Raw genomic sequence first — 13661 nt, forward strand, 5'->3', positions numbered from 1 at the left:
AGCTGCCCAACCTGGTCATGAGACTTTTCCATGCTTCCCCAAAGCAGGCTCCTGAAGTTATGACACTGCACCGCTGAGAGCCAAGGGTAGCGTAGTCCAGAACACCCCCCCGCAGCACACCCTGAGTGCAGACAACCTGGTAGGCACAGGAGATGGAGAATGAGGTTGGCAAATCTGTGGACAATCAAATGGACAAATACATGTAATAATTTGGAAGTTTTCTTTATCTATCTTTGCTTTTATTCTGCTTCCTTTTCCTCCCTGATTTGTCATGCGTTTATCCCTATATTGCTTTAACTGTGCTGTTAATTCTTTTTTCCCCTCCCCTCCTCAATTTAGAGTTACGATAATGGGGAAATCAGAAAGTCAAATGGATATTGTGGAAAAATCAACAAAATCTGGGAAGAAATCCTGGAGCTTTGTGGCAATCGGTCTGTCTGTCTTGCTGCTCCTCATGACTTGTGCAGTGGTCGCCCTGGTGATCCTGTATGCCAGCAGCAGAGGTAAGGAACCTGTGAATAATTCTCCTCTTCTCTGTGCAAACAAGATACAAGTCTTTTTGCAGAGCTAAATGAAAACAAAAATACGGGGAGACAGTGAGGTCACCTCTGAGAGGGACTTGGCTATCTCTGCCTTGTTCCAAGCTCATGCACAGAGAGGATTATGTTGGATTTTAGTTAGTTTTTAAATTATGTGCTGGATGATTCTATGGTTTTAATTCATTCTATGCATTTCATTGAATTCAGCATTGTTTTGACAAAGGTGAAAAAAAATGTTGCACTATTTTAGAGGGGAAGGTGTGTGTCTGTGTGTAATGCTTGACATTTCCTTATTTTAAAGAAGCCTGAGTCAAGATTCATTCTTGCCAGGAGTTATAAAGCAGATGCTTAGCTGATCTAAAGGGGAGATTGCCTAGTACAATGTGAAAGCTTTTTTTTTTTTTTAAAAAAAAAAAAAGCCAATGTGCTACTGAGGAAAGGGAGACTTTTTTAGTATTACATCAGGCAGTTTGATCTCTAGGTGAGATTTGGTTCATGCAAATGCCATGCCAGGAACTTAACAGTGAGGCACATTACTTTGAGGTGCTTTGCCTAAATACGTTAGCTGCAGAGCACACTTACTGTGAAGTTTTTCCACTAGCACACCAAATGCAAAGTCCTGTTTTAAAATTCTGTGAAGCAATCAACATGATTGGTAGCAGCGGCTGCCTCACGTTTGTCATTTCCATGAATGCCTCCTGCATTCAGAGCTTTGCTAAAACACAAGAGAATACAGCTAAGAAGTATGAATAGCAAAACTGAAGCAAGGCATCGTTTTCTCTTTACATTGTCTCTGCACCCCCTGCCTGCAGTGAACTGCTTTCTCCAGCACTTGTAAGTACACCACCTCACCCTTCTGAGCAATAATTCATGACAAAAACCTTTTTCTTATTTACTCCTTTTGCTACCAGCAATTGAATGTTACCAGCATTTGTTCCAGTGTTAGATGAAACCTCTCGAGGATTTGGTATTCATAATACTCACCAGAAAGTCACTTACATTTATTCTATTAGCTCAGGAGACAGAACGAAAAAAATTCCCCATAGCTAGGTCCTAGGGTAGGAGTTTCTGTATCAAAATATTGAGCTATGCAGAATTTTGTTGTTTGCATGCATAAAGGATTTGAGAAATCTGCTCTACATCTTGCTTCTCGGGTTTAGGCAAATCTGAATTCAAGTATTAATAATATTTGCCCAAATGTTGATGTCTTATCCAAATCCATGGGAAGAGTCTGTGCATGTAAAACAAGTGCTATTATATTTTTTTGCTGAAAAGCTTATCTGTGCAAAAGCAGTTCCAAAATCTAAATATTTCACAGGCTTGTATCAACAATCAAACTTTCATTGGAAATGTTTCCCAGATTCAGACATCCCCGAGCAAACTGTGAGTGCAAAGCGATTGCAGGGCTGATACGCTGCTTGTCCTGCACAGCGTGCAGCTCCTCCCGGCTACTTTCTCATGCCTTAAAGCAGTGTTTTCAGCACGGGCCTAAATTCATCCTCGCTCTCTGAGTTTACATTTAAGTGTACATAGTTGAACTACTGCAATGGGAGATACCAAGACGTAGTCATACCCTAGAGTAGCCACGAGCATTAGGTAATTCACAGGTAGGAACTGAGCAGCAGGAACTTTAGTCTACACCATCCTTTAGTGAGTGTCTGTATGTGCTGTTTGGGTCCCACACTGAGAAAGCAAGGGCTCACCACTGCAACCAGTGAATGATCCTGCAGACCAGGAACATTTTTTGGCTTGAAAAGTTTTGTCCAAATGCTCCACTTGGTTCAGTTTTGATGTTACATCGAGGCCCGTATCCAGTGCTCAGGCAAAAGCCTGAAGTCTCTCTTAGACTTGCCGAGTTTTAGACTTGCCAAGTGAAAAGCTGTGTAACTTAAATATAAATCCTACATAGCAACAGGAAAAAAAAAAATAGCTGAGCAGCATTCTTGTGCTAGAACTAAGAATGTTATCCTTGGGATTTTTTTATTTCTAATTTCACTAAAATGTTAATTTTGAAATGCATATGGGAGAGCTAAGTTACTAAGAGCAGATTCAGATTCAACACTTCATCTTGTACATCCTTTATCAGAATGACGCTACCCAGACAGGCTTCTGAAAAATAATTCTGTTTAGCTAATGGAAAACTAAAAGGATTACCCATCCTGCCTTATGTTCCCTCTGGTTTTTTTATATACAAAGGTATACGTAGGCTTTGTGGTTCAGGGAGTATCTTTTTGCCCTGCTTGTATATGGCTTGCAGAAGAGCACTGTAGTGCATGAAAGGCCTCTGGTTATAGCGATAACGCCTGTAATACACGCTAATACTGACCGTGATTTTTATTTATATACTCAGACAACAGAAACTGAAGCTCTCACAGCAATACAGTTCTAGAAGCAGTTTGGGGATTTTTGACATCCAAAGAAGTTTCTGTACCCATAAAACCTTGTCTAAATAAGCTAAAAGAAAATATAGTAAGAACAGCAGAGTAATATTTGGGTGATCATAGAAAGGGAAGCAGACAGAACTGAAGTAATTTGTTTTTGAATCTGAATACACCATACTCTCAATCTTTCCATCACACCCACACATACGTCTCTGCAGCCTTTTCACGGCTCTTTCTCAGCTATGTTCTACAAATATTTACTAAACTCCAAGTCTCATCACTTGTTGGAAAGGTTACAGTCTGAGGAACATTTCGACACTTACTGTAGATGACACACAAGTCACAGTCAGTGGCTTCTCCAGACAACTTAGTTACAGTTCCATTCTCACCTAATTGCTGGCCCTGACTGCTCAAAAATCGTATTAGTTTAATTGATATTTTATTCACTTTCTGCCTTCCAAGTTTGTAGGGTTCCTCACAAGTAAGATTCACAGATAATTTATTTTTTGTGTCCGCATCCCCACAGGTTGTCACTATTCACATCTATTGTACAGGCTGTTACAAAGGTGGAGGGCATGCTTATGAACCTCTGCTCCCCCCTTTTAGGCAGGCTACAAACCAAGAGAAATACAACACTGGCACTAAGCAGCACCTTGTTCTGGGAGTGGATTTCAAGAAGCCGTGTTATGCTCCTGCATTTCCCATGCTGTGAATGCGATTAACGTGCACTTGAATAATAGATTTGCAAAAACCTGCAGACCAGGGGCAAGATCTAACCTGGTCACTGGCACACTGGGAAAAGGTTGTGGCCGAGATCTGGCTTGTCTCCTAGACTGATGCCCAGTCATTCTTTGACTTTGTGAATGTTCATTAATGAGGCATCTATTCAGAGGAGGTGGAGAATTTAAAGAAGTGGCAGCTAACACAAAAGTCATGATGAAATGACATTTGGGTGGCAAGACTCCCTAAATTCTACTCAGATGGAGCTATGTGAATGTATAGCGTGAATGTGGAGTGACAGGCCATACAAGGGCTGCAGAAATGGGCAAATACTCAGTTTACTGATTCTCACATGGAATTCTGCCTCAGCCATGCTTATAGATGAACTGTAGGTAAGAAATCATAAGAAAGATGGAATAAAACCTCAACACTTATGTTATAGAGTCCATTTGAAGGCACGGACAGCTGGTATAGACAGCCCTCTCAGAGGAAGAAAAGCTAAAATTTGGCAATTACATTATTTGTTGCAAACAATTCACTGTTATAACAGCAACAAAGGCAGTCTGCAGTGCTGACAGCACTTGTGCAGCTGATATCTGTGTCAGAAATAGATAAGGTGCTGAAAGGTAAAGCTCACGCTTGACTGCCTGATGACAACCGTGGATCTAATTGTTCCCATGTGTGCCATCCCCAGCCATCTGTGGTCCTCAAAACACACAGTGGGATAACACTAGACACAAACTGTGTGCTTCAGAGGCTGTACGGAATTATTTGCTTCGCTTTTGTTGTCTATAAAGGAACTTCAGTAAGGCTGTGAAAAGCAACTTGTATTTTAAAAAACTGTCATTCAGAAGATGAACTGCTGAAGAGGACTACAGCGCTCTACAGATCTCAGAAGTTAGGATTACATCCTGCTGGTGACCAGTAAATGTAATGCTGTTCCATAGCTTCTTGTAAAGTCAAATTAAGACAATAGATCCTCTACAGTGAACCCAGCGGGGTCTGAAGTATGTCCCAGCCCTGCCATTTTTCAGGTGAGCAGCTTACCTCTGAAGTAGTGTCTAGAGTCCTTATCTTCCCCTCATTTTCTTCCATCTGGAGTAGTCCCACAGCTAAGGTCATCTTATTTAGCTCCATTAAAGCTTACCTTCCCTTATGTATTCTCTGATGGTGCTCTGTCAGACTGAAAGTGAGGAAGGCCTTCAGTCTGCAGAGGGTTCCGTGGTTCTTTTCTATTTACAAGACTACCAACAGAGCAGAAGTATGACTTTCTTAATGAGGTAAATGCAAGGGTAATGCTGCAGAGGTCGTGAATTTTGAGCACCATGAAGGAACTCAGTACTGCACAAAGTAGTTCCAGTGACAAAATCTTTCTGGCCCATTTCTGTTCTTTTGACATCCCTCTTCAACAGTTTTAAAAGGTAAATCCAAGGAAGGGCATCTCAGAAAAAAGAGCTGGGAAAATGGAGTGATTCATTTTAAGAGGAAAAAATGTTGCAAGAAGCTAGATCCTTGATGAGCTTGGCTCTGGGAGAAGACAAGTGGGAGGTAAGGTTTGATAGGACAAAACAAGTATCAATTCCCCACAAACCCTTCCACTGATGTGTTTACTTTCCATGCAGCAGGGGGAACATGGGATTCAGAGCTGAACAACCTTTGCCAGTTTTCCTCTGCTACAAATCACTATCTTCATGCCTTACATTATTGTCCAACGTGAGCCCATGTCCCACTTAAGATTTTACATTCAGAAATTTCCCATCACATCCATCTAAATCCTGCTAGAAATTTGTTTTGTTTCAACTCCTAGGCTTCATAGAAGATTAACTCAAGTTGTCCCTCCCATGTCTGTACTTGCAGCAGTCTTTGTCCATGGATGTCAAAGGAGACGTCTCTGTGTCATTATAGCTCAATCTGTCAGGAATATTTAACGAGGGCTGAAAAATAAATATATAGAGAAATATTTATACTGAAAACTTGGGCTGTTGTTTTTAGCAAAGTAGTTTGAGAAAGCGAAGTACATAGAGTTGTCTAGCTGGGACTTTAGAAGATGCATTTTACATTTATTTCTAGTTATTTGAAGTTCAAGACGTGCAGTAGGCAGAGCCTCAGTCAAGTGAGCGAAGACCCAACAAATATACCACGAAGGAAAACAGGACAGTGTTGGTCATATCTCATACAGAGTCAGGTTGGCTTGGTTCTTTGTCAGGAATGGTACTGAGGCATAAAAGAGATAATTGATAGCAAAACAAAGATAGAAGTAAGCTGAGAGCCCCTCACCAGCCATTTCTAATTATCTGGGTTTGTGGCACGGTTTCAGAGCCCTGAGTGTGCAACCAAGGTTTCAAAACAGATTTGGCTTCCCTGCTTATACAGCTCAATTACATTTTCCACAATCACAAGGGCTTTTTTCAATGTGGGGAGTTAGAATCTTGTTGAAAGCAGTTGGGTTCCGGAAACTGAAGTTAGACGTTGTCAGCTTATATTAAAGAGAAAAGCTTTGATTAAAATTAATAAATAAAGGGCTTCATTTGAGCCCTGCCTGGTCCCTGAGAAACAATGAGACACAACATACTTGCAGTACAGTTCTCTTTCTCACCTTGCCTGTTGCTATTTCTCCTTCATGGAAAAATTCCATATGCCTTTGAACTACTAGTTTCTTTCCCCAAAAAGGATTTTTTTCTTGGAAATACCCTGGGCTTTTACGATTATTTATTTATTATGAGAGAATTTGGGAAACTCCAAAAATTGGGCTTAGCTTCATCCAGTACAAAACCAAAAGCGCTAAACCCCTCTATGTGAAGCTTCACATCGTTACATGTATTTTGCTCATCCCACGTTCAGATTGCTAGACAGTAAACTATAATAAGGCATGCGGTTATTCTAATGCAGATGTACTCCCACGCAGCACAACGGCACTCGGCTGAACCCTGAATGTTACATTCCCAATCACAGTGGGGGCTTTTTATGTCGCTTCCACTGATGAACTTCAAAGCCCTCTTTTCTTCCCTACTGTTTTATTTCTATCTGAATTACTGTAATCTTGTTTGCTCTCATGTAAAACACTTGTTTTCATTGGAAGGAGTTTTTTTAGTAACTCTTCTCTGCAAACATCCTAGTGTGAGGATCAAAAAAAAATAAAAAAAATTTAAAACCATGGCTAATCCTGTTGGAAAGTAAAGGTTTCAAGTTTTCATTTTCCAGCGTAGAACCAAGTAGTTGTCTATTTTACAAGTAGTTACTAAGCTAGTCCAGTTTCGCAAATGGGAAGTTAAAACAGCAAAATTCATTTTCTTGTGCCCAGGGCCAAGGCCACTCATCAGGCTGGGGTGCTTAGATACCTCCTGTTCCAGTGCTACAGCAAACAGCACAGAAGAGAGCGACATGACCAGCATCACAAACACATTCACTCTAGCATTCAGCGTAAAAAGTTATGAATTCATGTACAAAGGCTTCCACGTAAGTCTGCAGCAGAACTTACAGCTCTGAATTCACATCAGGACCCCCTGTAATCACTGCCATCAGACTCAGCAGTGTATTTAGTGTGGAGCACCAAGCAGTAAGAGCTAGGGCCTGTTCCAGTTTCCGTTTCTGCTCACCACCGATGCACTGGAAGTGCATAGGCTTGTTGTGGATCTTCACTGGAAGAATTTCACAAACCAAGACTAAGTGGTCAAAAATAGAAAGTTAAATAGCCAAGAGTAACAATTCCCAGTTTCTACTGGAAGGAGCATACGGACCCATTTCTCTACATAGAGACACGCATAATTTTCTTCTGTTTTAGCAGCCACAGCAAAATACTTCTGCTAAGGTTTCATTGCCTGTGCTCCCTCTCAAATTCCTTGTCACATCGCTCACCACTCATCCTCTGTGGGCTGAAGCCAGCAAGTCAAAGGTCCATAGAGCTCCGAAGCCTGATTGCTTTCAGGCTACTGAGGAAAGGATCAACAGGACTGAGCCAAGGTCTTAAGGAACAAAATTCATATTTTACCTACAGGTGTCTCATGTCACAACTGAAGCAGCTGATACTAATACACTCATTAGCTCTTAGCACAGTCTGTACCACACTTACTCAGACCTGCTTCTTCAGAGTACTGACATGCATTGAGGTGTCTGGTAATGACTTCACAGGACTTTTCCAGGCTCATCTCAAAGACAAAACACAGACTTGAACATAGGTCCCCAGTCTCCTTCATTACACACTATTTCATCAGCCCTAAACATTACTGATTAGGGAGCAACCTCTGCTGAACAGAAAGGAGTAACCTTAAAGGGCATATCTGAAATTTTGACCAAACACAGGTCGGTTACGCACCCCCCCTTACAGAAGTAAAAACAATTTCTGTTCTTAAATTTGCTCTTTGACTCAAAACAGCGTGAAAACAGTAATCCAGCTACAGACTTTTTGCCCCTTGTTTAAACCTCTCAGTCACAGCAACTTTGAAGGTCATGAAAGAGCTCAGATGCTCAAAGCATCTCAGCAGATTGCCTAGAAAGGGGTCTCATACTTTCAGTATGTGTCAGAAAGACCGTGGAGACAGTTAGCGGGTTAAAAAGCCGTCCTTATTCTCCTTCCAGGAGAGTTAAAACTCACTGTCAAGACTGTTGTAATACTGCTTCCAATAAATTTTCCTCATAAATCTGCAGATAAGAGATTTCTTCACAGTTGTCATGTGGTATCTTTTACTGGCACTAATATTCACTCGCTTGTTCCAAAACGAAACAGAGCTGTCACTGAGGTTGGGCTGCTGGTGAGTGACATTGGTGGCAATTTCTTTCCAAAACAACTAATTCTACATGCTTTCTTATTCCTCTCCCTGCAGGCACTCACTATGGCACCAATTCAGGCAACGTATGTACCACACCTGGATGCGTTACAGCAGGTAGTGATTGTTACTATCAATGACTGTTGCAGAGGTGATGTTTTACATATTGTTAGTTCTACTGAACCTGAATAAACAGTAGTTCAGCCTTTAAGACTGAAGAAGTTGAAAAGGAATGAAGTTTCCCCTTGGGCTAGATACTACAAAGGCAGCAAGTAGAGCTGTCCTCAGATACAGTTCCATGGGGTAAACACTGAACAGAAACACCCTATTCCTCTCCATTGTATACTTTCTTTGTCACCAGGAGTATCATTCATAAGGAAGTAGTACAGTAAAATTGCCAGGGTGGTCAAGAGTTCTCTGACTCTGGCCTGAGCCACTAGGATGTGGATTGACCAACACAGTCTACGTCTATGAAGTATAACAAGAATTCCCTTAGATCAAATTTTCCCTCAAAGAATGTGTTCTACACATGGGGCTGTTCACCTGCTTATTTTTGGCATCTCCTTGTACAACTCGAGAGAGGTAAGACTCCAGCACAGATGTTCCCAGTTGCCCCCTGGAAACACAGACTTCATAGGTAGGTACCTAAGCTAGGCCCCCAGGTAGAGCACTGGGCAGCACGCTCGTGCCTGAAAGGCACTGTGCTGAGGGAGAATTATTCTGCCGTTCAGAGGCTCCCTCTGTAAAGCACCACAATTGCAGTGCAAATGTCTGCTGTCAGATGCTTCCTTGCATTTTTAAGCAGAAAAATAGGATCCTTTGAGTCATAACGTAGGAGAATGAGTCTTATCCACTATAAGCAGCATAAGCAAGGTGCCTTCTTGCCAAGCAGCTTCTTGACAGACTTTGGTAGTCCCAGAGATTACTGGGCAACCTGTGGATTTCAACTCTCTGATTTTGATACCCAGCTGCTAGAATAATTCAGAATATGGACCCAACAGCTGACCCTTGCAAGAATTTCTACCAGTATGCCTGTGGGGGCTGGCTGAACCGGCATGTTATCCCAGAAACTAGCTCCAGATACAGCATTTTTGACATCCTGAGAGACGAGCTGGAGATCATCCTAAAAGGTAGGAATGAGGCCACTCTACCCTTGGTTACACACTTGTGTTTAGTTTCAGATGTTATTTACTGCACATTATACAGAGAAATAAACTTCCAGAGAAGTGTTCATTGTGATTTTTTTTTTTCCCCTCCAGTCCTTTAATCTCTACATCTCTTACTACATCCTGTTCCCACTAGAAATTAGCCACAGGTGATTTGGTACCAACTTCAAAAGGAGCAGGACAAGCTGTTTGCATGTCCTCCTTCCTGACACTTTTTCCATTAATAGCTCCTTTAAAGAGCACTCTAGTTTCACAGTAATTGAAGCCTACAGTAACAAGTATTTATCATAGCCCTGAATTCTCAGTGATTTCTATGAAAAGATCAAAGCTCTCCAGGGCAAAAATCTCACTGCAACACTTCCTTACCCAGGTGTGCTGGAGACTTCAGATCAAGGGGACAGAGAAGCATTTCAGAAAGCTAAAATACTTTACAAGTCATGCATGAATGAGAGTGAGTCTCTTCTTGTTCCATTAATTCTCTTGTTCAATACCAAACATACAAAAGTATCAATGTACTTTTAAGCAGAAGTCCAGTCAATACCTATCTAATCTGCATGGCCTTGCCTGGAAAGCCAATCTTCAGATGAATGAAGATGCCTTGGTACATCATTAAGGCTTAATATACACATTCGGGGATGTAGAAAGGATGGATGTTGGATACCTCTGGCATCAATGCAAAGCCTTCCCTTCTGAATGCAAAAGTTTCATCCTTTCCAAACCGATTCAGTCAAAATCAGTACTGAGTCAACAGAAGTATTTTCATTACTCTTCTGAAGACTAATGTAGGAAACGGATGATTTCTTGGTATCTCTTATTTTGTGCTATGACAAACTCAGTTTCAGATTTAAGTTGTTAGGCCCATTATCTATTTTTCTTCATTTTTTGTTCTATGAAAACAATATAATATTTGTTTTTCCCGCTCTCAGGTCTTATAGAACAACGAGATTCATTGCCTCTGCTAGAGGCCTTAACAATGGTTGGAGATTGGCCAGTGGCTTCTGCCGACTGGAACAAGACCAAAGGTAATGCTGTGCCCAGAAGAGTTCAGTAGTGTTAAGTCAGAATTATTTTCTTCACTAAGGAGTCTACTGTCATTGAATTAGATCCTCCGTTTTGACTTTTTCTTCATAAACAGAAGTAAGGGTATCATACATATTTAGCATGCAGTGATCTGTGTAAATAAGATAGTATAAATTTAATACCCCTATTATAAGATCTCATTCATGAGCAGAGTACATTTTAAGACAGTTAGGAAGCCTAAAGGACCAACATGAATAATGAAAACAAAAGTAGTAGAACCAATATAGCTGTGTGCCAATGCTTGCATATTAATTAGTTTGGGGCATAACTGCCTAACTAAGCAAGGTCATGGTGATTTATACTATGTATAGGCAATTGCATATATATATATAAAATCATTTACCGATGACATTATAATCACTGAGACAGATAAGGCCAGTAAGAACAGTCTAGGACTGTCCTGTACAAATATTCTCACATCATGTCCAGTCTGGTTCTAAACAATTTCAGCAATAAGCTTGCAAACTTAATCAGTCCCAATGCATACTGATAACTGATGTATACTTTCCCTTTTATCTCCCAGAGCCAAACTGGAGCATGGAAGAAAAACTCTCCATAATGAACTCCAGATTTAACAAACGTGTCCTCATTGACATGTTTGTATGGAATGATGACCGGGATTCCAGCAGACATATCATTTATGTAAGAAAAAAAAAAAATACTGCAGGGAATTATTTATATGCCAGAATTGTAATAGATAGTTATCTGCACTGCATACAGATTAGCCTTCCTTAGGTCTGTGGGTATGCAGAATACTGGCAAAATGTACACAACAGTTCTGTACCCCCAGTGGCAGATCTGTCTCAAAGTCATATTGGGAAACATTTTGTGGTAGCATAATTTTTGTTTCAATTAAAGAAATATCAATGGACCTTTTCTGATTTACAGCATTTAAGGGTTGTAAATTCTTGTGACTTGCAAAATAATGATGAGGTTTAATATATAGCAGGAAACCATACTGTTAAAACATGTAAATAGTATTTCAGAGCTTGTTCATATATGCTTATGCACAAAGTCTAGCCGTCAAGCAACTTCTTTTGTAAGTTGCTTAAATTTATTCTTAGATCTCAATGGTTACTGAAAGATTTTGCTTAATAACCCACACTAAGAATCCATCCTGTCCTTATCTAGAAATCCAGAGACAAAAATTGTATCCCCCACCTCACCCCAGTTCCTCGCAAGCTAAAGTTCACTGGTTGTTTGGTAAAAGTGCACTCTTGTTGTTCCATCCAACACTGAAAGGATGGCACACGCAGCATTCCTTGTTGCCTTTCAAGGATACCTTTGGACAACACCAGTTCCTGTTCATCACTAACTAAAGAAATGTATGATTTCCTTCAGATTGACCAACCAAGTTTAGGAATGCCATCCAGGGATTACTACTTTAATGGGGGCAACTATCAAAGAGTAAGTATTCCTTGGAATTTATTTACTATATGCTACTAAACCAACTTTATTACTTATTCCTGTGTTTCAGAAAACTCATATATATAATGATCCCAGGTTATGTAACAATCAAAATCAGACTGTGATGTTCATTGCTACATTTTTTCCCCGATTGTGCTAAAATTTTCTAGGTTACGAAAAGACCGAACAACTGCATGAATATCAGGCATCCCCAAAACTGGCCAATTCATACAGATGAGAAGGTTATGGGAAAATAAAATCCTCATTTTATAGCTTAAAACAGTCTGTAATTTTGAAGGATAGGTTCAGCTTTTCAGCACAGCTTATCTTGGATTCACTTATCTCTTTTTCTAAAGCCACTAGTTCTAGATACTGTTGTACAATATACTGGAAAGATGGATTATAAACATGGAAGAATTGTTGTACTGGATCATATTTGAACATACAATAATCCAAAATACATTTTGTGGAACACCACAATATTCAAAATTTTTTCACATGTTCATTCAGGGGGAAAAAAGTTAAAAATAAATAAGTGTTTTTCATGGAGCAGCAAAATCTATATCAACGGAGCAGATACTCAGCTAGTAAGAATCTGCTGCCACTTATTCCCCCCCTTTCCCCAAAATTACATGAAAACTGTGAGACTGTTTTCTAGCTGCTTTTCTCTGCCAATGCTCAGAGCAAAAACGTGAGGGTTTCTGTAAATACATAAAAAGCCGGTGCAAACATAGCCAGATAGTTTATCAGTTTCCAAGGTGAAAATACTGCTTTAGTACTTTTTTTTTCCCCCCGTCAATTATGTCATACCAACAAAGACTATTTGCAGCCTAGCATCAAACTAATTTTCCTAACACGAATGGAAGGGAATACAGAGAGACAATAATCAGCATTTTAGACTCTTTTGTCTAGTGGTTATGAAGGCAGATGAAACCATCAGTGAGACCAGTTTTCTTCTTAGTTCAACTTATCCAGATATATTCTCATATATGATATAGCCTAGTATGTAGTCCTGTGAAGTTTTTAAGAGATTGTTTCTACACCTTCTGGACACCTTTATGAACTGCCACTTTCTATTATCCATCTCATGATACAAAGCAATCTGCACATAGTTGTGTTGGGATCTGCAGAGAGCTGCTGGAACTAGGATTCTGTTCTGCAAGTTTCACCTATACAGCAACAGTTACAGTAGAAAAGAGGGATGTTTATGCATCGTTGCATGAAAGTCAGACTTAGATTGACTTGTAGGAGGTAGAAAAATCAGGTACAGTACATAGACAATACTAAATTAGCAAAAGAAAACTAGCCCTGCTTAATACAGTTTTAATTTGAAGCTATAAAGAAGAAGGGCTAAGGCTGTGGTTTTAATCTTAATGAATAAGGAGGAGACACAACCCCTTTTTATTTGCCATTTAACAGCTCGCTTCCCACAGACAATGAACCAAACTCTGATGACCCAAACTCCCCCTGTGCTTAGTCCAGCATCTTTTGGCAAAACTCATACTGAGGCCTGTGGGAGTCTGGCCTGATTAATGCCTCGGTATTCAGCTTAAAAACACAAATCATCATCATGTAAGTGCCCAGACTCAATTTCACAACAGTTAC

The 13661-nt window shown here is 40.2% G+C and overlaps 1 protein-coding gene across 2 annotated transcripts in view; it reads left to right on the forward strand.

Moving 5' to 3' along the window:
- Positions 1 to 339: 339 nt before the first annotated feature.
- MMEL1 (membrane metalloendopeptidase like 1) overlaps positions 340 to 13661 on the forward strand; it is a 29417-nt gene continuing 16095 nt past the window's right edge. The window contains exons 1-7 of one of the 2 annotated variants that reach the window (XM_035903576.1): positions 340 to 503; positions 8461 to 8520; positions 9372 to 9533; positions 9940 to 10020; positions 10496 to 10591; positions 11173 to 11291; positions 11991 to 12056. In XM_035903576.1, the coding sequence (XP_035759469.1) occupies positions 350 to 503; positions 8461 to 8520; positions 9372 to 9533; positions 9940 to 10020; positions 10496 to 10591; positions 11173 to 11291; positions 11991 to 12056 (738 nt within the window). In that variant the 5' untranslated portion in view covers positions 340 to 349. The remainder of the gene's footprint in view (positions 504 to 8460; positions 8521 to 9371; positions 9534 to 9939; positions 10021 to 10495; positions 10592 to 11172; positions 11292 to 11990; positions 12057 to 13661) is intronic. The other variant, XM_009648113.2, reaches the window with a different exon arrangement.

Source organism: Egretta garzetta, unplaced genomic scaffold, assembly GCF_000687185.1.
Source record: "Egretta garzetta isolate BGI_Z169 unplaced genomic scaffold, ASM68718v1 scaffold61, whole genome shotgun sequence".
Classification (NCBI taxonomy): Eukaryota; Metazoa; Chordata; class Aves; order Pelecaniformes; family Ardeidae; genus Egretta; species Egretta garzetta.